At 42.8% G+C, this 26,402-nt stretch overlaps 1 protein-coding gene and 1 long non-coding RNA gene across 2 annotated transcripts; one reads left to right on the top strand and one right to left on the bottom strand.

The window, feature by feature from the left end:
- Positions 1 to 154: 154 nt before the first annotated feature.
- Positions 155 to 20,740, top strand: arl10 (ADP-ribosylation factor-like 10). Its single transcript, XM_037747959.1, has 4 exons — positions 155 to 525; positions 10,645 to 10,831; positions 16,927 to 17,102; positions 19,659 to 20,740. Exons 1-4 carry the CDS (start codon positions 379 to 381, stop codon positions 19,830 to 19,832), a joined length of 684 nt encoding a protein of 227 aa, XP_037603887.1. The 5' UTR covers positions 155 to 378; the 3' UTR covers positions 19,833 to 20,740.
- Positions 20,741 to 21,067: 327 nt separating this feature from the next.
- LOC119475357 lies at positions 21,068 to 21,482 on the bottom strand. The gene is made up of 3 exons (XR_005203773.1): positions 21,465 to 21,482; positions 21,413 to 21,434; positions 21,068 to 21,118 (listed from the first exon to the last, which is right to left on the bottom strand). It is a non-coding gene; the product is annotated as an uncharacterized LOC119475357 (long non-coding RNA).
- Between the last annotated feature and the right edge of the window lie 4,920 nt (positions 21,483 to 26,402).

Genomic DNA, 26,402 nt, shown 5'->3' with positions numbered 1-26,402 from the left:
TGTTTGCCATGGGTTCTAATATAAATTGCATGACTAATAATGTTCTTGTGTGTTAACTAGGTTGGTAGGATGAGGGTTAAATAAATATCTTTCTTCATGTTGCAACTAGAGTGTAATAGGAGAGAGGAATCCAGAGGAGAAGCGAAATTAACGAGCTGCACTTGAACGCATCATTTTGCTTCCTCTTGCGCGTCTCGAAACAAAAACAAGCAGAGAGATCTGATCACATGTAGTCCGACCAGCAGCAGCAGCACAACAAGAGGAGGAGGAAGGAAGCAGTCAGTCAGAGTCAACACTCCTCCAGCTCCTCTCCCCGGCTCCTCCAGCTGCTCTCCCCGGCTCCAGAGCGCTGTGTCCCGGCCGCTCAGAGCTCCTCTCATGGTTCACATGGTTCTCCTCCGGAACATCTCCATCGCTCTGACCGCCGCCGTGGCTGCTCTGGGATCCGCTCTCTTCATCGCCTTGAACTTCTTCTACAAGAGGCGGATATGGTCTCCACAGGCGGAGTACTGCACCATCAAAGAGGTGACAACACACTGGGTTCACTAGAATAATAATTTATTATTTTATTATAACTATTTAGACTGATATCACATCTGACTGACTGAATGAATGAATGAATGAATGAAGGAATGAATGAATGAAACACTGCAGAATATTCTCATGAATATAATTGAGGTGGTGAAGAAGAGGAGGAAAATAAAAAAAAAAAAAAAAAAATGTGAATGGTGAGAATGATGATGAAGAAGAAGAGGAGGAAGATGCTGGTCATGAATAACTGACATGCTGATGGTGTGATGATGATGATGATGATGAAGGCTTTTATTATGTGGTGATGATTATTGGTCAAAATGATGTAAAGAGAGAGAATGATGATGATGATGAAGAAGAGGAGGAAGATGCTGTTGCTCATGAATAACTGACATGCCAATGGTGTGATGAAGATGATGGCTCTGATTATGTGATGAAGATGATGATGATGGTCAAAAAGATGTAAATAGTGAGAATGATGATGATGATGATGATGATGATGAGGAAGATGCTGCTGCTGCTGGTCATGAATAACTGACATGCTGATGGTGTGATGATGATGATGATGATGATGATGATGTTGGTCATATTTAAAGACAATACAATGTGAATGGTGAGAGTGATGATGATGAAGAAGAAGAGGAGGAAGATGCTGGTCATGAATAACTGACATGCTGATGGTGTGATGATGATGATGATGAAGGCTTTTATTATGTGGTGATGATTGTTGGTCAAAATGATGTAAAGAGAGAGAATGATGATGATGATGAAGAAGAGGAGGAAGATGCTGGTCATGAATAACTGACATGCCAATGGTGTGATGAAGATGATGGCTCTGATTATGTGATGAAGATGATGATGATGGTCAAAAAGATGTAAATGGTGAGAATAATTATGATGAAGAAGAAGAGGAGGAAGATGATGCTGGTCATGAATAACTGACGATGAAGATGAAGGCTTTTATTATGTGGTGATGATGATGATGATGATGATGATGATGAGGAAGATGCTGCTGCTGCTGGTCATGAATAACTGACATGCCAATGGTGTGATGATGATGATGATGAAGATGAAGGCTTTTATTATGTGGTGATGATGATGATGATGATGATGGTCAAAAAGATGTAAATAGTGAGAATGATGATGATGATGAAGAAGAAGAGGAGGAAGATGCTGCTGCTGCTGCTGGTCATGAATAACTGACATGCCAATGGTGTGATGATGATGATGATGATGATGTTGGTCATATTTAAAGACAATACAATGTGAATGGTGAGAGTGATGATGATGAAGAAGAAGAGGAGGAAGATGCTGGTCATGAATAACTGACATGCTGATGGTGTGATGATGATGATGATGATGAAGATGAAGGCTTTTATTATGTGGTGATGATGATGATGATGATGATGAGGAAGATGCTGCTGCTGCTGGTCATGAATAACTGACATGCTGATGGTGTGATGATGATGATGATGAAGATGAAGGCTTTTATTATGTGGTGATGATGATGATGATGATGATGGTCAAAAAGATGTAAATAGTGAGAATAATGATGATGATGAAGAAGAAGAGGAGGAAGATGCTGGTCATGAATAACTGACATGCTGATGGTGTGATGATGATGATGATGATGAAGGCTTTTATTATGTGGTGATGATTGTTGGTCAAAATGATGTAAAGAGAGAGAATGATGATGATGATGAAGAAGAGGAGGAAGATGCTGTTGCTCATGAATAACTGACATGCTGATGGTGTGATGAAGATGATGGCTCTGATTATGTGATGAAGATGATGATGATGGTCAAAAAGATGTAAATGGTGAGAATAATTATGATGAAGAAGAAGAGGAGGAAGATGATGCTGGTCATGAATAACTGACATGCTGATGGTGTGATGATGTTGATGATGAAGATGAAGGCTTTTATTATGTGGTGATGATGATGATGATGATGATGATGAGGAAGATGCTGCTGCTGCTGGTCATGAATAACTGACATGCTGATGGTGTGATGATGATGATGATGAAGATGAAGGCTTTTATTATGTGGTGATGATGATGATGATGATTGTTGGTCAAAATGATGTAAAGAGAGAGAATGATGATGATGATGAAGAAGAGGAGGAAGATGCTGCTGCTGCTGGTCATGAATAACTGACATGCCGATGGTGTGATGATGATGATGATGATGATGTTGGTCATATTTAAAGACAATACAATGTGAATGGTGAGAGTGATGATGATGAATAAGAAGAGGAGGAAGATGCTGGTCATGAATAACTGACATGCTGATGGTGTGATGATGATGATGATGATGATGATGAAGGCTTTTATTATGTGGTGATGATGATGATGATGATGATGAAGGCTTTTATTATGTGGTGATGATTGTTGGTCAAAATGATGTAAAGAGAGAGAATGATGATGATGATGAAGAAGAGGAGGAAGATGCTGGTCATGAATAACTGACATGCCAATGGTGTGATGAAGATGATGGCTCTGATTATGTGATGAAGATGATGATGATGGTCAAAAAGATGTAAATGGTGAGAATAATTATGATGAAGAAGAAGAGGAGGAAGATGATGCTGGTCATGAATAACTGACGATGAAGATGAAGGCTTTTATTATGTGGTGATGATGATGATGATGATGATGATGATGAGGAAGATGCTGCTGCTGCTGGTCATGAATAACTGACGTGCCGATGGTGTGATGATGATGATGATGAAGATGAAGGCTTTTATTATGTGGTGATGATGATGATGATGATGATGGTCAAAATGATGTAAAGAGAGAGAATGATGATGATGATGAAGAAGAAGAGGAGGAAGATGCTGCTGCTGCTGGTCATGAATAACTGACATGCCAATGGTGTGATGATGATGATGATGATGATGTTGGTCATATTTAAAGACAATACAATGTGAATGGTGAGAGTGATGATGATGAAGAAGAAGAGGAGGAAGATGCTGGTCATGAATAACTGACATGCCAATGGTGTGATGATGATGATGATGAAGATGAAGGCTTTTATTATGTGGTGATGATGATGATGATGATGATGGTCAAAATGATGTAAAGAGAGAGAATGATGATGATGATGATGATGAAGAAGAGGAGGAAGATGCTGTTGCTCATGAATAACTGACATGCCAATGGTGTGATGAAGATGATGGCTCTGATTATGTGATGAAGATGATGATGATGGTCAAAAAGATGTAAATGGTGAGAATAATTATGATGAAGAAGAAGAGGAGGAAGATGATGCTGGTCATGAATAACTGACATGCTGATGGTGTGATGATGTTGATGATGAAGATGAAGGCTTTTATTATGTGGTGATGATGATGATGATGAGGAAGATGCTGCTGCTGCTGGTCATGAATAACTGACATGCTGATGGTGTGATGATGATGATGATGAAGATGAAGGCTTTTATTATGTGGTGATGATGATGATGATGATTGTTGGTCAAAATGATGTAAAGAGAGAGAATGATGATGATGATGAAGAAGAGGAGGAAGATGCTGCTGCTGCTGGTCATGAATAACTGACATGCCGATGGTGTGATGATGATGATGATGATGATGTTGGTCATATTTAAAGACAATACAATGTGAATGGTGAGAGTGATGATGATGAAGAAGAAGAGGAGGAAGATGCTGGTCATGAATAACTGACATGCTGATGGTGTGATGATGATGATGATGAAGGCTTTTATTATGTGGTGATGATTGTTGGTCAAAATGATGTAAAGAGAGAGAATGATGATGATGATGAAGAAGAGGAGGAAGATGCTGGTCATGAATAACTGACATGCCAATGGTGTGATGAAGATGATGGCTCTGATTATGTGATGAAGATGATGATGATGGTCAAAAAGATGTAAATGGTGAGAATAATTATGATGAAGAAGAAGAGGAGGAAGATGATGCTGGTCATGAATAACTGACATGCTGATGGTGTGATGATGATGATGATGAAGATGAAGGCTTTTATTATGTGGTGATGATGATGATGATGATGATGATGGTCAAAAAGATGTAAATAGTGAGAATGATGATGATGATGAAGAAGAAGAGGAGGAAGATGCTGCTGCTGCTGGTCATGAATAACTGACATGCTGATGGTGTGATGATGATGATGATGATGATGATGATGATGATGAAGATGATGAAGATGAAGGCTTTTATTATGTGGTGATGATGATGATGATGATGATGGTCAAAAAGATGTAAATAGTGAGAATGATGATGATGATGAAGAAGAAGAGGAGGAAGATGCTGCTGCTGCTGGTCATGAATAACTGACATGCTGATGGTGTGATGATGATGATGATGATGATGGTTAACACTGGTCAAAAATATGTAAAGAGAGAGAATGATGATGATGAAGAAAAAGTGTAGAGGTAGTGATGATGAAGGTGGTTTTGATGTCAGTGATGATGATGATGATGATGCTTCCCAAACATAAAATAATGGAGATGATATTGATGATGAAGGGTTCAAGAAGAGGAAGATTATGATAATGATGAGGAAGAGGTTGATGGTAATGAGTAAAGTAGAAGCTGATGAAGGATGCTTGGTGAATAAATGGCAGTGGTAGTGGTGATGATGATATTTATAAAAACAAAAAATCGTGAATGAATGGTGAGAATGATGATGATGAAGAAGAGGAGGAAGATGCTGCTGCTTGCTCATGAATAACTGACGTGCCAATGGTGTGATGAAGATGATGGCTTTTATTATGTGGTGGTGATGATGATGATGATGATGATGATGATGATGGTCAAAAAGATGTAAATAGTGAGAATAATCATGATGAAGAGGAAGATGAAGTTGCTCATGAATAACTTACATGTGAATGGTGTGATGACGATGATGATGATGATGAAGATATTTAGTCATCTAGAGCGATACGGTACGGTACGGTACGGTACGGTACGGTACGGTACGGTACGGTACGATACAATTCAATGATTTGAAATCGATTCAGTAACTTTTTTTTTGCCAACGATTCAATCAGTGTGACTGAAATAAATATGTGATACTGGACAGAGCAGGTCAGGATTCCTTCAAAGCTTTTCTTGTAGGGGAATCAGGGATAAATTAATTATGGATATAAACAATTAAACAACAATTAATGGCAAACACATACAGCTTTTATCTGAAAAGTGCAACTGCAGGTCCCGCTGCTTCAGTTCTCAAGATACAAGGCAGTGCAATATTTAACACAACATATAATAAACCAACTTCTATTCATATAAATGAACAGTAATTTAACCTGCTGCTTCTGTCCTCATTTTCATTATAAACGGTAGAACAGTAATACAGATATCACGGGGAAAGGAAAGTCATTTTCTCTGAATGAAAAACTGACAGCGCACGGTGAAAGCGCCTGTGGGTGAAGCCGCCCCTGAGTATCTATCGATGTAGGAGTATAAATCGCTGAAGTAGATGAATCGTTACACCCTAATGGCTTCCCAAATCTTTAAAAAGCCCAAAATGTGTATTTCAGTTCCACATCATGTAGTTGAGACCAATATATAACTGTAGCAAGACGCAGGAAACAGACGTCTCTTCAACTGAGCCGTTCATCTGCAGCCTGAATATCTTAATAAAATCTATTTGCATTTGTCTCTAATCTCGTTTCCTATTCAATCAGCAGCAGCCCGTAATAAGCTTAGCCCGCTTTATCTGGCTCAGTCTGTGTTTAGAGGATAATGTTGTCAGTGTCTGCCAGCCCGCCGCTCGCTGCAGAAGGCAGAGGGAGAGGGGGGGCGTAAATGTTTTCATCCCCGAGAGCCACATTGTACCGAGATGCATTGTGATCACGTCTTCGGCTTCAGAAAGCAGGGGGAGTCGACTAACAGCGTGTTTCTGACCTTGGGGAGTTGCAGCAGGTGGGAGGGCGGCTCAGGCTCATTTACACGATGACAAACAGTCTCTGAAAGAACAGAAACACATTGAGCTGAACTGGAGAAACTCTACAAGCAGCTACAGACACAGAGACGAACTGTCAGGATGGACAACTTCAATGTCCATGCAGATGTTTCTGCAGATACTTGCACACCTGTAGATGATTTGGCATCACGTCATGATCTCAGGAGCAGCTTCAGAGATCCCATTTTTGATATTTAATGTATTTGGATGACGCAGCAAAAGCCAGATATTTACTGAGCGGCTGCTGTTCTGGCTACTAACGATCATTATCATGAGCTTAAAACTGTTTCCTCAGGAAAAAACTGTGATTGTTGAAGGTTTAGTTTTACCTTTCCACTCTACCATAAAGTTTTGATAGACGGCAGCTGGACAGCAGACCTCAGTTCAGCTCTTACTGCTTGTTTTCCTCCGGTCTGTGAAATCTTGCAGATGCCGTTAGGAGCACCGGAGGACACCGGAGGAACATGATTTTTTTCAGGTTACCTGTTTCATGTTCTACTGTCACCATATAGCGACCGTTTGATAAAAATAACTTTTTTTAAATCACATTTGCTCCAATCTCGCCTACTGATGCTTTAAGTACGACACCTCCTCTCTATGCCATGTTTGTCGCTCTTTATACGTCCTGGTTCATGAGGGTCAAATACGAATTGATTTTGTGGGATATTTACGAATTACAGTGTAAGGAGTTTTGTTGCCTAAACCTAAACACGTTGTTTCCTGTGAATACCTTTTTCGTAAGAGATCATACGAACCGTTGTATGAGGATACGTCTTGAGATTCACATCAATCATCTCATCTAACCTTCTGAAAGAAAGAAAATAAGCAGCATATATTTGATCAGTCGGGTCAACAGCACTTGGTTGTAACGTAAAAAGACTAACTATGCCACCGCTATCGCTCTTGCTGCTTAAAAAGTACTTAAAAGTTCCAGCTTGTTATCTGGGGGTGGTTGTAGGGTGTAGTGTCGTAAATCACTGACAAAGGAGAAACAGACCAGATGGAGAAAATGTTGGTACAAAAAAAATGAGACTCACAGAAGAGCTCCTGGAACATTGAACAGGAGGGACTGATGATAGGTGTGTTAAAGGATCAAAGTTCCCATCACTTCTCTCCTCTCCTCTACAGCTCTACGTTTCCCATTCAGTGCTGCAGGCGAGCTAGCTTTAGTGCTTTCCTTCTGATAAAAGCCAAGGTGTTACCAAGAGTCTGCTTTGCTGGAGTGTCCTTGAGCAAGACGTTAAATCCCTGTCAGATCCAGAAGTGCAGATCTGCAGCTGAGCTGAGCTTTTCTCTCCTCCCTGTGGAGCAGGAAAAAACAATAGAAATCAATACAGTATCACTGCCTGTTTTATGAGAAACGTCTGAACTGGCAGAACTGAGGTTGAAATCTAAAAAGAAGAAGAAGAAGATGAAGTATTTTGATCTGACAAACGGGGAGCGGGAGATAAATGGCCAGAGCGCTGGGCTTGACTTGAAAATGTCAGCTCCATTTATTAACCAAAGAAATGTCAGATATAAAGAAATAATAATACGGGATGTTTTGTTCAGTCAAAAAGCTTTAGATAAACGAGGTACAATCAAAAGACTGCAGCAAGTATGCAAAGATTTATCACTTTGCACACAAAGTCCATGCTGATAGTGCTGCAAAAAAAGAGGCAAAGCGGTACAAGCTCTGCAGCCTTTAGCAGCTGCAGCGGCTCAACGCTGTCAGAGGTTTGAGGTTTGTCTCCCAGCGGACTGCAAGAGCTGGAAATACATGGAGGCAAGCTACAGATCTGTCAAAGCAACCGTGTTTATCTGGAGCTGTGTTTACCCAGCAACACCAGTCAGAAACACCACCAAAAATATCTTAAAAGTCTTCATCTGACCTCCAATTACAGGGTAGTTGTTATGTAGATTTATGCATCAAGAAATCAAATTAAGAGCAGATTCTGAGCTCGATGTAAACTCCACCCAGACATCAACAAAGCAAAGTGATATTTTTAACAAGAAAAGAGATGCATCCCAGCTCTAAAAAGGGCTGATATGAATTGCTAATTAACCCTCCACAGAAGCCGCACATCGGCGCACGGTATGAATAACGACTAACCTTGTGTGACTTTTAAAGAGGGGAGATGACTGACAGCGTGGCGGGATCTCGGAGGGATTGCGGCGTCTCAGGTGCAAAGAGAAGCGTGGAGGTTTGAATCGGGCTGCTAACCTTTACTGAGTGGCTGCCACTTGTCTTTCTGCAGATACGGTCGGCTCAAAGACGAGTGCTCTCCGTCTCCGACCTGAAGATGCAGCAATAAAGAGAAAGGTTTATTATCATGATGCTGCTCTGTGATGTCTTTTTTAGGTTTGCAGACACTGATTCATATTCATGAACGTTGTGTGTTTGACCAATCTTTGACCTTTACAGATCATGTGGAATCATGCATTTACAAAAAAAAAAGCACAGCAAAGACTCTTCCTGCTGCTTAAACAAAGACAATCCCTGATTGAGAGTATACTCACTTTCAACATTGCATCCTGGTTCAAGCACCTAAGTGTCAAAAGTAGAGCTGCAACTAATGATTATTTTCATAATCAATTAAAGGGACTGTTGGTAAGAATCAGAAATTGCTTGTGGCTGTTAAGTCAACGAAAGTCAGCTGGCGCTTGTGCTCGCTCTACATAGACATGAACGAGCATCACTCAACACAGTGAGGAGGCACACGTCAGCTAAAACCACAACATCACTCTATATTCCAGCTGCTTGGCAGTAATGTTAGCTGACCAGACGAAGGTCTCTCCATGAATCACTGCTGATCCTAGTGTTGGCTTTTCCTGCTACAGCCTCCCGACCGCGGCCGGAGGGAACGGGGGAGACACCGGAGTTTTGGTCGGAGACGATAACGTTTCTCTCTGCGGAGCCCCGTCACTTCACAAGACACGGGAAACCTCTGTTGGTCTGGAGGAGCTGCAGCAGTTATTTCTGCACAAACGTCCACTGAACATTCACTAGATATTCTCAGAGCTAAACTAACTCTTCTGCAGTGTGGAGTGAGCAGCATGCACGTGAGAGGTGGAGCGAAAGAGCGAGAACGAGCGTGGTGTGTGAGTGAAGGCAGGCAGAGGAGCAGAGGAGCAGAGTACAGCAGAGACTCCGGTCCTGGAGACCAAAGCTACGGTCTCCCCCGCGTCCTCCGACCGCGGCCAACACTGTTTAACAGCTTCACTAGATACAACCAAGAGGTTTTGGTGCTTCCGTGTAGTTTGTGTTGGAGTCTGATACTGAACAGCGTAGCCACACGCGAGCGCGCATGAGACACCAACCTGCAATGATTTATACGTGTAAGAAGTTACAAACAGTCCCTTTAAGTGGCAAAATCTTAGACGACCACAACCGTCCCTTAAATCCCCACTTTCAGTCCCTGCCTTCAGGGTAAAGGTACAGAGTCCTCTGTGCAAAGAAAAAGATCTATAAAAATCGTTTGTGTCCCTGTTGCCATAAAATATCTTAATCAGTAAGGAGTAGTAAGCTACGTTTTGGTTCTCTCTTTTGTTTTCTTCACTAGAAAACAAACGTCAACAAACGTCACTAATGTAACTCTCAAAAGGAAACATTGGTCTCGGTCACCGGTCTCCTGGTTGAAAGTCCTGTGTTCTTATTGCACACTTTTGTCTTGCCGTTCATTATGCAGGCTGTCCTTTTGATATAGCTTCTATTGTGTTTTTATGTAAATGTGTATTAATGTGTCCTGTCAGAATGAGATATGTTTTTATGTCCCATTTTTAATAGCAGTTTTTGCACATGCAGTCTAAAGACAAATGTCTTCCTTTTGCACTGAAAAAGTAGACAATAAAGTATTTTCTATTCTATTCTATGACGTGTTTTTGCACACTTAGAGTCAAATCCCCAAACCGTCTAATACATTCAGTTTGATACATTATGATGATCCGGTCTGCAGACGTGCTAATTATGAAGTTCATAGATAATTGGTGCATTTGGGTTTTATACAATCATGTGGGTTTGTTAATGCCTAACGTGCGCCACATCATTTACACTATTAATTATATTTAGAACCTGAAGGCAAAGCAGCCATTCTTCCACACCCTCACTCTTGAGCAAATAATCTAATTCAGCGTTGAATAAATTATGTGTGTTTTAATTTTTCACTGGCCTTGTGTGTCTCTGCCCTGCAGGAGGAGGAGGAGCGCGGGAAGCGTCAGGTCCTGGTCCTCGGTCTGGACGGAGCCGGGAAGAGCAGCATGTTGCAGGGTTTGACTCCCGGCGGCGAGTCGGCGGCTAAGAGAGGCCGCTGCCGGCCCACCCGCGGCTTCAACTTCATGAGCCTCAGTGCCCCCGCCTGCCAGCTCGACTTCCTGGAGAGTAAGACTCCTTTTATCACTCGAAAAATATAAAAACTGCAGGCTCTGTGTGGAGTCTAGAAAGCATTTATGATTTATCAAATAGCATGAAATGGAGAATTTTGAAAGAGCTTTTACTGCTCTGTTCTTTACAGTTTGTTTCATTAAACCCGTATGTATCAAACAACTCACCAGAGAGCAGATACTAGTGCAGGTTGTGGGGGATGAGAGTCGGAGTCAGAGACTGAAGGCTAATGTTAGCATTATATCCTCCAGCCTGGTCACACTAAATGACAATTTGCAATTAATTTTGCGTGCAATAAAAACGCCATTCTTGCTTTTTGGTGTGTAATTTTGTACGCCATGTAGTCTGTACTGACTGCAATGTAAACGCATCCGCGTGGGAGGGCAGGTGGATGGGTCCAACAAACACAGGACTTCCAGTGTTCGTGTCCCAAAGTGTTGTTGAGTTAGTTTGAAGTTAGTGACGTTTGTTATCTGTTTTCCATACTTCTGTTACGTTGTTCCCGTACGTAATGTACTAAGTTTCCTTACTTATTTCAAGCCCAACCATGATGTTTCTCCTAAACCTAAGTGAGTGGTTTTATTGCCTAAACACAGGGGTCTGTAACCTGCGTCTCTTTAGCTCCTCTCCAGTGGCTCCCTGTGGATTTATAAAAATGGAAATTAATAATTTTTTGTTTACATTTTCATTTTTATTTATCATTGTTGTAGGTCTATGGTACGACGGTACGACGGTACGACGGTACGACGGAGTATTAGGGCCACATTGAGGGAAAAAAATAAATCTGAGATTTCGAGAATAAAGTCATAATATTACAAAGTAGTAATTTTGCGTGTTATTTTCTTTTTTTCTTGTAAAGTTATGACTTTATTCTCGTAATAATACAAAGTTTTTTTTCTCGTTAAGTTAAAACTTTATTCTCGTAATATTACAACAACCGCATCGTATCGTATCGCAACACAACGTATCGTATACAGTCTACGGATTGTGCGCAGACGAAGCTCATAAGAGAAGCGCAAGGTCTCGTTTTGTAGTGCTCAAAAGCTGACACTCGTTTTTAATGATCAATCTGTAAACATTGAATATTTAATATAGTAATAGTATACTGTAGCATGGAATAGGTTCTGTTTAAAGGCATCTATGACGTCAATTTGTGAGCTTGAGTTCAGGGAGTTCATCAAATCAAGATAGTACATAATGTACTAAAAGCAGAGACTATGGGCCCCAACTAAAGCACACAGTTTTAAAAATACATCTTCCTCATCCTGTCTTTCAGTTCCCTTTAACACAACTCCGAATGTCAGCCGGCTCAAAGCCTCTCTAACTGATCTGATCTGCATCTTTTCATTTAAAGGCTTTTAGCTGGATTTCTCCAACGGGGTCCCGGTGCACTGTTCTGCTCCTGATGCGTGTTAAGTTGTGCACTAAGCTGTCAACGTGCCTCTGCATCAATGTCAGCCAGACAAAAGACTCCCAACATTTACTGCACGCACCGGGCCGTGCGCCGCTGAAGTGCTCCGAGCGAGTGGGCGGCGGCGACATGTGTTCCTTCTTACGTTCAGAGATGAGGAGAGAAAAAGGGTTCTCGGCGCCCACCGATCTCTCTGTGTTTCAGATCATGAATAAATCAGCCGTTAAGCGTGACACATTCCTCTGGATACATCCTCAGAAACTCGTTCTTCTGAGGCCGACTGCAGCCGAGCGTCTCGCACTCAGACGGTCTGAATGATGAGCGAAGTGTTATTTTTAGTGCAGCGCGACGGCTTTCAGTGGAATACTAATTAGCAGGATTTATGAGTTTGTATGTAAATACAATCCCCCATGTTCATTTGATTCAAATTAGGGATGCACCAATGCCACTTTTTTTCAGACCGAGTACAAGTACTTACATTTGGGTACTCGCCGATACTGAGTACCGATACGAGTACTTCTCTGTGCCAAAAAACCCTCGTTAACAGCCAGCTGGAGGGTGTGAGCGACACACGGCAGGCTGGGGAGTCCCGCATACGAGAAGGTGCGCCGCGACCGGCTCTAGGTCGGCTTGGAAAGGCTCGGGGTGAAGGTGCTTCCCGGGGCTGTGGCCAAAGTGTCACCAGGGCGGACTGTCCTCAGTGCGCCCCAACCGCGTCGTGCCCCCAGGGCGGGGCTCGGCCCACGTAAAAGGCGCCAGGGGTCTGCGACGAAGTCTGCCACCCACCTGACCCGTCTTGAAACACGGACCAAGAAGTGTAACGCACGCGCGAGTCAGAGGGTGCAAGCAAAACCCCGTGACACAATGAAAGTGAGGACCGGCGCTCGTCGGCTGAGGTGGGATCCCAGCCCCCCGAGGTCGGGCACACCACCGGCCTGTCTCACCTGCACCGTCGGGGAGGTGGAGCATAAGATAGCATCCGAAAGATGGTGACAAGAGGTCAACGTCCAATGCCGTAAAGTGGTATACTATATACTATACTGGTATCGGTATCAGTGCATCCCTAGTTTATACATACAACCCCACTTCACTTTCAGTTATTTCCAAACTTAGCACAACGTTAACTTTACCTCAGCTATCACTAGCGTTCACATTTATTCACAACCTTATTGATTAGCTTACTTTAGTAACACATGTCACTGCTTTCTGCTAACAGCTGAGTGGGCGTTTCCATTTCAAAAACAAACACGAAAAGAATGCAGATGGACCCGCCCTTTAAATGTTGGATAGTTAACACCTGTGCCAAACAAACAGGTAAAAGAAAACACTTCCCCACTAAAGCTTTGTGCTGAGATAACGCAGGGAGCATCGAGGTTACAAATGGGAAATCAATGGGGTGAACAGACTTTGACAACACCAGCATGTCTTGGGATTCAGCCTATTTTAGGGGTCAAAGTAACTAAACTTGGTGTAAAAACAACCCCCCTGTGTTTATACGTCTTGTGTGGCTGTGCAGCCACGATCTCCATTGAAAACACTGCAGAGGTAGTTTAACCCACAGGACTACAACTTCAGTTCAGTGCACACACACATCATTCACACCCGTATGACTCAGCGTGTGCAGTGTGTGTGTTCACGTGGGTGTGTACCTAATAAGGCGGCCTGTAGAGCAGCAGGACGAGCGTCCCCGCTGAGCTCCCTCCGATATATATAAGACACAAGCTGCATGTGCGTCCGGTCCAACCCTCTCTGTACCACATCAGGTAAACAGGTATTTACTGCTGCCACATCACATCAGCTGACGCTACATCACTACCCTGTTTCCTAGCAACATTCTCCATTAAGTCCACCACTAATGAATTCTTGCTGTGCTGTGCTGGATTGGGAGGAGGCGGTGGTGGCGGCTGCGACCTGAAGTCGTTCCCCCGCCGGTGTGTGCGAGCAGCGATTCGTTTTGGGCCGCAGGGCGCCGACGCTCATTATAGCCACAGGTCAGTTCTTCTGCACAGCGGGATTGTGGGAAGTTAAAAGCCTTCACTTATTATGAAACTTTCCCCACCACTGAAGCTGGTAACTGAATTTTCTAGCGAACGTGTCCTGTGACTGTGTGGCGTATAAACGGTGTTGGTGGTGCTGAACCGTTGCAGAATGCTGCTACAAGCTTTTTTTTCTGGGTTAGACTGGATTTCATGGTGTCATTTTATCAATTAACAATCAATGCAGCATGTGTTTCTGGTTATTATGACCCACAATCCTCTGCTGCGCTGCAGATATATGAGCTAAAAGGGTCAAAGTTTGAGGCACAATGTTATGACAAAGTCCCGACTGTATGTATATTGCATGCAGCAGAACGTACTTACACTGACTACATCTCTTTATCCCTCAACCTAAGATGGGCCTCTTTCCAGGAATAAGAGAGCGAGGCCTCTTCCAAGTATTCCTCGTATCACACAGATCGGTACAAAATGATAAACTGAATAAAAGCACATTTATTGTTTTTCAACTTTACCCGAAAAAACTGATTTGCTCCACTTATATATATATATATATAAAAAAGTATATAAAATATAAACCCTAAAGCAGGGGTCAGCAACCTGCGTCTCCGGAGCCACATGCGTCTCTTCAGCTCCTCTCCAGTGGCTCCCTGTGGATTTATAAAAATGGAAATGAATAACTGTTTTAGTTTACATTTTCATTTTTATTTATCATTGTTGTAGGTCTACGGTACGACGGTACGACGGAGTATTAGGGCCACATTGAGGGAAAAAAATAAATCTGAGATTTAGAGAATAAAGTCATATTATAAAGTAGTAATTTTACGTGTTATTTTCTTTTTTTCTTGTTAAGTTATGACTTTATTCTCGTAATATTACGACTTTTTTTCCCGTAAAATTATGACTTTACTCTCGTAATATTACGACTTTTTTCTCGTTAAGTTATGACTTTATTCTCGTAATATTACGACTTTTTTTCTCATTAAGTTATGACTTTATTCTCGTAATATTACGACTTTTTTTCTCGTAAAGTTATGACTTTATTCTCGTAATATTACAACTTTTTTTCTCGTAATATTCTGACTTTATTGTGTAAATCTCAGATGTTTTTTCCCTCAATGTAGCCCTAATACTCCGTAGTTCATTGTCTCTTTGGCCCTCACTGCATTAGACTTATATACTATATATTTAGACTATAAACTGTGTTACCTTCATCACAATGATCACATGTTTTGCGGCTCCAGACAGATTTGCCTAAAATGGCTCTTTTGATAGTAAAGCTTGCTGACTCCTGCTCTAAACCCTTAAAAGGGAAGCAAAAAAGAGCAGCACAGTTGTATTTTGCCTCAGAGGCTCGCTGACGTATCATGTCCGGAGGCAACAAGAGCGCAGGCTTTCAGCACCGTCTTCGCTGATTTCATCCCTCAGTGAAAACCAGATTAGTGATTTCTTTCGGTCCACTGCATATCTGAAATTAATCTGTGTGTGTTTAAAGGAGGAATGCCAGCAGCTCTATATAATTCTACTAATCGATCTGTTCATTTAATTATTCAACTTTCTTTCTAGTTTTACTGTAACACAAACGACAGAAAACATCTGCCAACGCTGACATGCCCTTCAGCGAGGCGATCAGTCAGGGCTGTGTGGCAGTGAAAGTTTCTTTTGTAAAGATCAATGAAAGAACATGACGTCCTGTTTCTCGGTTTCTGCTATAAAACTGCTATTTAGAGAAACCAATAAACCCTCATTTAATCATGAAACCCACACTGAGTAACTGTTCAGAGGCTGGATCCGGATACGTTCTGATGAGACTCGTTATATGATCATGAAAGTTTATACTTTTCTCCGAACAACACGACATGGCATAATAATGAGAAACAGCTGCAGAAACCAGATAAATCCAACAAACACAGGACTTTCAACCAGGAGGACGACGTCCGTGAACCCAAAGTGTTCCTAAACCTTTCTAAATGGTTTAAGCCGAACTGCGGCTAAACATAATCATGACTGTTTCATGGTAACAACGTGACGGGAAAAGCCTAAAAATGCGTTATCATGACGCCTGCCACAAGACTCTACGACAACGGTTCACGAGTTATGAAAGGGGCCGTGGCTAACGTCTTGGGGCGGGGCTATGAATCTATATTGACATGTAAATGTCCTCAGGACTGGACCCTTATCATGCCTGAGACATTTGGGGCAGATCGGACTATGTACAGTGGAGTTACAACAACTTCCTGTTTCATGGCGAATGGCTCGAAATGGCCGCCACGCCACGGTCAGGTCATTCAGTGAAAACTCACCATTTTGATAAATTTTCATCCTTACGGTCTTAAGATGGTCCTGACCAAATTTCAAGTCGTTCTGATTAAATCTGTAGGATGAGTTCGTTAAAGTACACGGCCTATAAAACGCTAAAAATGGGCGACAATGCACATTAAATTAAAAATGGCTGACTTCCTGTTGAGGTTTGGGCATACCTCCAAGAGGCTTTGTTGTGTGTCTCCACATGTTATATCTGTCTACCAAATTTCATACATGTATGTGGAACCGTAGTGAGGGGCTCAATTTTTCCAACTTTCTAGGGGGCGCTAGCGAGCCATTTTGCAAAAATGGAAAAAGTATTGGAATTTAAAGTAGAAAGTCTCTATGTTATAATACCGTATATGTGTTTTTGTCTGCTGCAGTCGGTGGCGGTGAGGACCTGCGACGGTACTGGTCGGACTACCTGAGAAAGACTCACGTTCTGGTGTACGTGGTGGATTCCTCCGACAGGAGCCGCCTCCCATTGGCCAAGGCTGAGCTGCACCGCCTGCTGAGGGTGGAGCCCCAGCTGCCCGTGGTCGTCCTGGGAAACAAGCAGGTAAAACCATTTACATCACAGCTAACCATTCTGCGTCGCGTGGCGGCTGCGTGATTCAGGAGTCCGGTGTTCACATCAGCTGCATTTCAGCTGCGTTTCTGCTGCTGTCAGCCCTTTCTTTCTACATAGAGTTTGCCTTTCATAATGGCCATTTCATTTCATTATAAATATAATTTATATTTACTTTAGACAGAGAGAAACGTGTGGTAATTTGTAAATAATATTAACCCGGTACTATATTCATTCATGGAGCTCTCCAAGTCACTGCATGTTCTACAACACTGTCCTGCATATATTTCAGAATAAAAGCCTTGTGTTAACAAATGAAGGAATTCTGTCCACAGAAGAAAAAAACGCTTGAGGGCTTTTATTTTGAAATGAAAGCAGGAAGTGTTGATTTAAAAATACGTTTTTTTCATGTCATGTTTTTGGTTCCCTGTGTGTCCCCGGGGCTTTAATACATGCTGAGTTTAAAGACGGCACAATGTTATTGACAATGCAGACACTTAATATTCAAAGTGATGAATCACATGACTCAAGCAAGTTTCCAAAATTCTGCCATGGTCCTTTAAGCTCTTCCTGTGAATGAATAGAAGCACAATATTGGTAAAAATGGAAAAGGAAGCAGTAACAGGAGTAGACTTTAACACCGTAGTCACTCTGATACAGAAGTCTAAATAATGTCACATGAGGACAGAAAAGAGATGGATGCGTTGGAACGCGAGCAGCTACACGTTGTTCCCTCTTCATTTATCTAGCGGCGATGATCCATCAGACTCCTGAAATAAACATTTCTACATTTCCTCCTCGGCTCATATTTCTTCACCCCGCTTGTGGAATTATACATGACCTTCCCGAGGGAAGCGGGAATATTTGTTACATCTACTGTCAGAGCGCTGCGACTTTCATCCTCTCTCAGCACCGTGAGCGCTGTGAGCACAATATTAGGCTGGAAAAGGAACCTGAGATAAAACTAAGTTGTATTTTAGTGAAGCTAAATGCCAAAATGATCTGTACAGAGTGGGTTCAGCAGCCCAGTGAGCTTACGCTACAGCCGCAGTATTTCATGGTCAAAACATCCAAAAGCAAGAGGCATTATAAACCTCTACAGGTGTGAAATTATCACCCTCTTCTTCTTTCCCTTCTTTCATCTTCAGTACTAATAAGGAAACTTTGAACATCAAACAGAATATCTAATAAAAGAGAGACACATTTCCCTTTTAACTCTATTGATATGAAAGTGGCTACAGAAATCCAGATTTTCCTATAACCTCTTATAAACCAAACTGTTTGACACAATTGCAATATTTCCCAGAAAGTATGCAGGTTTTGCATCTAAAACTGGGTTAAATAATGACTGTTTATTAGACGTCTACATATAACCATTGTCGAACTCGTTCTGCACTCGGGCTGCACTTTGTCACCAATGCTGTTTGTTATATTCACGGACAGGATATCGAGGCGTAGTTGTGGGGGGGATGAGAGTTTGCAGTTCGGTGTGCTGAGGATCTCATCGTGCTTTCTGCAGATGATGTGGTCCTGTTGGCGTCATCGGTCTGTGACCTCCAGCACTCACTGGATCGGTTCGCACGCTGGGATGAGGATCAGAACCTCTAAATCTGAGGCCGTGGTTCTCAGCAGGAAACCGATAGATCGCCTACTCCGGGTAGGGAATGAGTCCTTACCACAAGTGAAGGAGTTCAAGTACCTCGGGGTCTTGTTTGCGAGTGAGGGGACGATGGAACGTGAGATTGGAGACGGAGAATCGGAGCAGCTTTACTGCACCGTTGTGACGAAAAGAGAGCTGAGCCGGAAGGCAAAGCTCTCAATCTACCGGTCAATCTTCGTTCCTACTCTCACCTATGGTCATGAGGGTTGGGTCATGACCCAAAGAACTAGATCACGAGTACAAGCGGACGAAGTGGGTTTTCTCAGGAGGGTGGCTGGCGTCTCCCTTAGAGATAGGGTGAGAAGCTCAGTCATCCGTGAGGGATTCGGAGTAGAGTGGAGCTGTTGCCCCCGCGACCCGACCGTGAAATCTCTGTCCTCATGACTGTTATGTGTAGATGGATGCTGAATACCCACAAGCGAAAATAAAAAAAAAATCACAAGGAAAGGACAGGAAAAAGAGATGGTAATAGTTGCAAAGCATCGACTAACTTCTTATTATAAAAAACAAGTGTACTGCCTTTGTCACGCGGTGCACAGGCGGTGCAGGTGAAATAAAAGAAATAGTGTCCTCAGTAGGAGGAGCTCTGTCTGACAGTGATACCGGCTCTCTCACCCACCACACTGCTTTGTTCTCTGCCTCGCCACTCGCTCTGTTTAAACAGCACAAAGGATGTTTCCAGCAGAACCTGTGTGCTGGCAAAAGAAACGAGGCGGACATCTATAGACTGGGTTGAATGGTCTGTGTAGGAGGGTGGCGTTACATTCGCTGTCTTCACATACACATTAAAGTGCATACAGCGATGAAGTGACGACAACGACAACAATACAGTTTATGTATGTAGAGTAAAGTGAAGCTGAGTTTAACCGGTTTCACCGTCTCCACAGGATAAGCCCAACGCTGTGAGCGTGTCGGAGCTGCATCAGGCCTTGTCTCTGGGCTCCGTGACCGAGGACAGGAAGCTGTTCCTCTTGGCTGCCCAGCTGGGCTCTGATGGGGCCCTGAGGAACTCCTGCCGCGGCCTGGACAAATTCCAGGACCTCCTGCTCCAGCTCGTCTGATCTCATCCCTCCTCCTCCTCCTCCTCTTCCTCCCGGAGCAGAGGAGATGGAGGGATGGAAACAAAAGGGATGGCTTAAAGCAATCTTCCTCCTCCTCTTCCTCCTCATTGTTTAAGCCGCCCTGGCTTTATTTGAGGCAGAGGAGGAGGAGGAGGAGGAGATGACGAAGGCTGCGGGAACTGAGGCAGAGAAATCACTGAACAAGACGCCAACATGGAGCCTTGCAGTACCTCCTCGTCTTCCTCCTCGTCTTCCTCCGCCTCAGTTTGTTTTAGAAAATCCTTCAGCTCATCCCATCTTTTCCTCCGACTCGACTCGTCCTACTCACCGGAGGACAAGGAGGTGCAGAGCGAGGAGGACAGAAGGAGGAAGGTCTGCTCACGGAGTCTGTGACTCAGGACCACAGCGTCCACCTCCTGCCAATGATTCAGACTCCGGACGCCACTCTGAATGTCAAACTGTGACTGTTTATTTAAGCATGTAGATTATTCTGTATATAAACTGAAATATGTAAAGTCTGTTGATGCGTTTACAGATTTCGTTGATGTTTTCTGAAAAAAGCTTTTTTTGTGTGTGTGACCAGAGAAGTCAGTCAGCAGAGCAGAACAGGTAATATTCAGGGTTGCCAGGTTGGGCGGCCCCCCGGGGGACTAATGCTGCACCAGCTCAGTGAACTCATCGACTCCGTGTTTGACTCCTACGCTTGTATAGGCTTCTCTGAGATCTGGGGGAAGAATTTCACGAGGGAATTTAAAGGGAGCTTTTGAAAAGCAGTTTTATTTTTCTTGTCAAAATTCTTGTTTCGTTTAAAAGGTGCAGAGTGTAGGATCTGGCGGCATCTAGAAAATAGGAATGTCCCTATCTCGATACAGGGGTTTGGTTTGTCCGTTCTGGGCTACTGTAGAAACATGGCGACCGGCTCCGTGAAGAGGACCCGCTCCCTATGTCAGGGGTCAGCAACCTTTACTACCAAAAGAGACATTTTAGGCAAAAAAGAAATTATAATCTGTCTCGAGCTGCAAGACATGTGATCATTGTGATGAAGGTAACTCAGTTTATAGTCTAAGTATATAGTATATAAGTCTAATGCAGTGAGGGCCAAAGAGACAATGTACTACGGAGTATTAGGGCCACATTGAGGGAAACAACATCTGAGATTTACACAATAAAGTCATAATATTACGAGAATAACTTTACAAGAAAAAAAGTCCTAATATTACGAGAATAAAGTCATTACTTTACGAGAAAAAAAGTCTGGCTATACCTGGTTATACCTGGTTATAGACCTGGCTATACATGGCTATACCTGGTTATACCTGGCTCTATACCTGGCTATATACCTGGCTATACCTGGCTATATACCTGGCTATATACCTGGCTTTATACCAGGCTATACCTGGCTATACCTGACTATAGACCTGGCTATACCTGGCTATGCCTGACTATAGACCTGGCTATACCTGGCTATACCTGGCTATATACCTGGCTATATACCTGGCTTTATACCAGGCTATACCTGGCTATACCTGACTATAGACCTGGCTATACCTGGCTATGCTTGGCTATACCTGGATATAGACCTGGCTATAGACCTGGCTATACCTGGTTATGCTTGGCTATACCTGGCTATACCTGGCTATAGACCTGACTATACCTGGCTATAGACCTGGCTATACCTGGCTATACCTGGTTATAGACCTGGCTATAGACCTGGCTATACCTGACTATACCTGGCTATATACCTGGCTATAGACCTGGCTATACCTGGTTATATACCTGGCTATAGACCTGGCTATAGACCTGGCTATATACCTGACTATATACCTGGCTATACCTGGCTATACCTGGCTATATACCTGGCTATAGAACTGACTATATACCTGGCTATACCTGGCTATACCTGGCTATATACCTGGCTATACCTGGCTATACCTGGTTATAGACCTGGCTATACCTGGCTATACCTGGCTATACCTGGTTATAGACCTGGCTATACCTGGCTATATACCTGACTATATACCTGGCTATACCTGGCTATACCTGGCTATATACCTGGCTATACCTGGCTATACCTGGTTATAGACCTGGCTATACCTGGCTATATACCTGACTATATACCTGGCTATACCTGGCTATACCTGGCTATACCTGGCTATATACCTGGCTATACCTGGCTATACCTGGTTATAGACCTGGCTATACCTGGCTATACCTGGCTATATACCTGGCTATAGAACTGACTATATACCTGGCTCTATACCTGACTATATACCTGGCTATACCTGGCTATATACCTGGCTATAGACCTGACTATAGACGAGAACTAGTATCCAGTGAAACACACATCGTTGAATGTATAAAAGCAGATGTGAAGTACTGTATTTTGACTTTATGATGCTACATGTACAGATTAACTGCTAGATTCAGATTTTTTATTGCTGTATGTGTGCAGCAGTGTTTGCTTGTGACACACATTTTTTTTAATGAATGTGAAAGTTTTATTCCTTTTGATGAACTGGAACTCTGCAGAAATGTTGTTTTCACAGTAACCAGTGCGTTGATGTTGTTGTTGTATGTGTGTGCACTGTTTTTATAACCAGTGACTGCTCGTCATTCTTGTTTTTTATGTGTTATGTAAGTGGAGCTGTTAGATATGAACATGCATGTCTTTTATGTTTTGTTATCCTCTTTTAAAACGTGATTAAAGTGTCCATTTGGGTTATTTAATCTTGATTTTACACATGAAAGAAATGTGTTTCCAGGTGTTACAACTGGAAACATGTAGAGAGAAGACATGCCAATAAACATTGAGTTATGTACTCAACCTGTGTGCACAACTCGATTGTCTAATCTCACTAAAAAACACACGAATGGATATACGAGATGTCCCCCCCTAACGACAACCTGATAACAAGCACAGAAGAGGAAAGCAAGTGGAGTTTAGTCTCTGCTGACTGAGCAAGTCAATGCAAACACAAACAAACGAAAAATCTATAGGCTTGTTTTTCTGCCGGGCAAAGTTCCACAACTGGTCTAACAGGAAGCTGACGTCACTCTGGCACAGTGAACAGTGTGCCGCCGGCTCTGCAGGTTACTATGACCACGAGGCAGCAGCGTGACTCAGCCGGCATGAACACTCACGGCTCTGTAGATGAAAGCTCGTCGTCTTGTAACGCTGTGGGATGTCCAATCAGAATAAAAAAATAAATGATTCATAATGTCGTGACAAGATGAATGAAAGTGAAAGTTGTTTTTTTATTGTTGTCGTGTCTCAGCAGTTGACATTTTAAAGGGTTACATGCTCCTCTGCAGGTTGAGAAAATAATATTGTGGGTACACAAGGTGCCACAATAACAATATTAATCTAATTTAATGTTTAAAGGGTCATAACTAAGGTTGCAGAATAACGGGAATATTCAAGGTGGAAACTTTCCATGGGAATTAATGCAGAATGAATGTGATTTAAGGGGAAATAACTGTAATAAGAAATGGAAATATGGGGTTATTTACTCAAGCTGTATTTACCACATCATAAACAGACATAATTAGGGATGCACCAATACCAGCATCGGATACTGTGCTCATGTACTCGTACTCACAAAATAGCTCCGATACAACGGCACCGATACCACTTTACGGCAGCGTGACGTTAACCTTTCGTCACCATCTTTTGGGTCCTATCGCACGCGCTCACGCTCCACCTCCACCTCCCCGACGGTGCGGGCGAGACGGGCCGGTGGTGCGCCCGACCCCGCGGGGCCGAGATCCCACATCAGCCGGCGCTTTCATTGCGCTCGGGGTTTTGCTTGCACCCTCTGACTCGCGTGTGCGTTAGACTCCTTGGTCCGTGTTTCAAGACGGGTCGGGTGGGTTGCAGACATCGCCACAGACCCCTGGCGCCTTTTACGTGGGCCGAGCCGCGGTTGGAGCACACTAAGGACAATCCACCCCGGTCGACAGTCGCACCGGGAGCAGGTGGCCCCGTCCCTCCCTTGTTCATTCATGCGACATTGGGTGAGACTGGGCTGGTTAGCTACCTAGTAAATGAACTAAAGGGGAAAGGAACTTTGAAAATGTGAGCAGACAATGTGTGCTAACGTAGGGTTTAAAGTGAACAACTCATTTATAAAAGAAATGTTTTATCTATTGTAGTGAGTTTTAGTTAAAATCCATTTTTACTGCATGAGTCTTGAAGAAAAAACAACCACAGCTGTTGTGAATCATTGAGCAATCATACCTCACATACCTCCAGTCTGCCCAAATCAAGTTTCCTCCCAGCGCTCCTGAACGCGCCGCAGGGTGTTTTCTCGATGGTCAAACACGTGACTCACGCAGGAACTTTCAGGGAGTTGTCCACTGGAACGAGGCTGTTAATGATAAACGAGACACAGAGAAGGTCAACACGAGCAGATGCAGGTCGAACTATTGTTGTTAACATGTGCAGCAGATAATCTGAAACCACGACGGAAGACAATAAAGATAATGAGCTCAAGGTTCACATGACACACGCAGGGAGGGAAATCACTGCATGTGTCTTGGTTTTACTATGTGATGTGTAGGTTATCTAGTGAACTTTCACATTTTGTACATTCATGGTCCCCTGAGTATCAACCCTAATGGCTTTAATTCTAGTGCTATACCATGAGGCTGATTTTTCAGGCTTTGACTGAAATGTCTCAATAACTACTGCTGGATGGATTGACGTGACATTTGGTGCAGACATTCAGCGCATTTACATGGACTCAAGTAATTGTAGAGTTACAGCCGTCTTTCTCTAGTGAGATGATTCTTTAAATGTCAGGTAAACAAGAAAGCTAGAGAAAGTCGATTTCTTGGCCCTGAATAAACCTCCTAAAGGAGTTTCTAATCAGCTGTTTTAGCCATCATAGACAGTATGTGTCCTAGGAAGCCTTTCTCATAGAGGAAACATGACGTAGTGCCCTCTAGGGTGACCTTAAAAAGAGAAAACATGATGCAGTGCCCTCTGGGGTGACCTTAGATAGAGAAAACATGACGTAGTGCCCTCTAAGGTGACCTTAAATAGAGAAAACATGACGTAGTACCCTCTAGGGTGACCTTAAATGGAGAAAACATGACGTAGTACCCTCTAAGGTGACCTTAAATGGAGAAAACATGACGTAGTGCCCTCTAGGTTGACCTTAAATAGAGAAAACATGACGTAGTACCCTCTAGGGTGACCTTAAATGTAGAAAACATGACGTAGTACCCTCTAGGGTGACCTTAAATAGAGAAAACATGATGTAGTGCCCTCTGGGGTGACCTTAAATAGAGAAAACATGACGTAGTACCCTCTAGGGTGACCTTAAATAGAGAAAACATGATGTAGTGCCCTCTAGGTTGACCTTAAATAGAGAAAACATGATGCAGTACCCTCTAGGGTGACCTTAAATGTAGAAAAGTGCTATAAGATATAAGATAAGTTCCCTCTAGGGGGGCCTTAGAATTGAAAAGATGCGATGCAGTGGCGTAAAGGCGTCCCTAAAGCCCACTGCTTTAGAGTCCCGAGTCCTCCACTGCTCAACTCCATCTCCTAATCACAACTTCAGCTTTCCGACCTCACATGTTCTCATTTTCATTCATCCGACGCTGCCGCCTTCTGATTTCATAAACGTCCGTTTTCTTGGTCCCAGCTGCGTCGTGTGTCTCTAGCGCAGGTTTCACTGCTAAATGTCATTTAAGCTGTATTCTTAAACCAAAAAAAGAAAATGTTCTATCACAATTGAACATCCTTGAGGAAAACATGTCACTACTTTTACTCTGACATTGAAGCTGAAAGAAGACAGACGCAAAGTTTAGAAAAGTTTTAAAGGTTTCTGTCTGCTTTGTTATTCTATACGGATCGTCTGCAGCCATGGGAACAAAGTCAACATAAAGCTGGATGTTACGTGACTCATACGTGTTCTATAGACGACACAGCTGAATGTGTTTTCAGAGAGACATGCCTGTGCATGGACAGACACGCTTTTCTATTTCTTAATCTGCTTCCATCAGCTTTATAGCTGACATTTAAAGAAGACGCTCCCCTGAAAGTGATGTATGTTTCCATCTACCTGTCACACTATAGCCTCTGTTATACTGCAAACTGTTTTCTCCCCTCGAGCCATCAATGCAACCACAGTTCTCCAGATGATGATGCATCAAATGTCGATTTCATTTCAAGGATTGTAGTCTGTTAACAGATGCTGTTGAACACTAGTTAAGTAGAATTGTGGATGTTATTATATTCCTGAACTGGAGCTATAGAGCATCTTTTTCGTTGCCTGAGGATCATTCTGTTATGGTGTGATGGAGCATGAGGAGTTGTGGATGTTGCTTTCCATTCAGGTGATTTTCAGGTGCAAAGATGTCAAGGTGTTTAATTAGAAACTGGACAAAATGTTGTTAAACAACTGCTTGTTAAATGGATCTCAAGGACATACAACATGTGAAATACTTTGCGTGCATCACACTGCTATTGCACAAGCATTAGAAGCTGTAAATAGAGGACAATGTGGGTTAAATGAGCCACCGCACATTTTGTACTGCAAAAACAAATAAATAAGGGGCGAT

This window comes from Sebastes umbrosus, chromosome 17 (genome assembly GCF_015220745.1).
Source record: "Sebastes umbrosus isolate fSebUmb1 chromosome 17, fSebUmb1.pri, whole genome shotgun sequence".
Taxonomy (NCBI): Eukaryota; Metazoa; Chordata; class Actinopteri; order Perciformes; family Sebastidae; genus Sebastes; species Sebastes umbrosus.
The sequence above is the reverse complement of the archived record's forward strand: the minus strand, read 5'-3'. Positions and strand labels throughout refer to the sequence as shown.

What these genes read in the sequence shown, in the direction of transcription:
- arl10 (XM_037747959.1), top strand. Translation starts at nt 379, where the DNA reads ATGGTTCACATGGTTCTCCTCCGGAACATCTCCATCGCTCTGACCGCC. An exon ending in CCAGCTCGACTTCCTGGAGA is followed by an intron (nt 10,832 to 16,926) that starts GTAAGACTCCTT and finishes TGTCTGCTGCAG; the next exon opens with TCGGTGGCGGTGAGGACCTG. An exon ending in TCGTCCTGGGAAACAAGCAG is followed by an intron (nt 17,103 to 19,658) that starts GTAAAACCATTT and finishes CCGTCTCCACAG; the next exon opens with GATAAGCCCAACGCTGTGAG.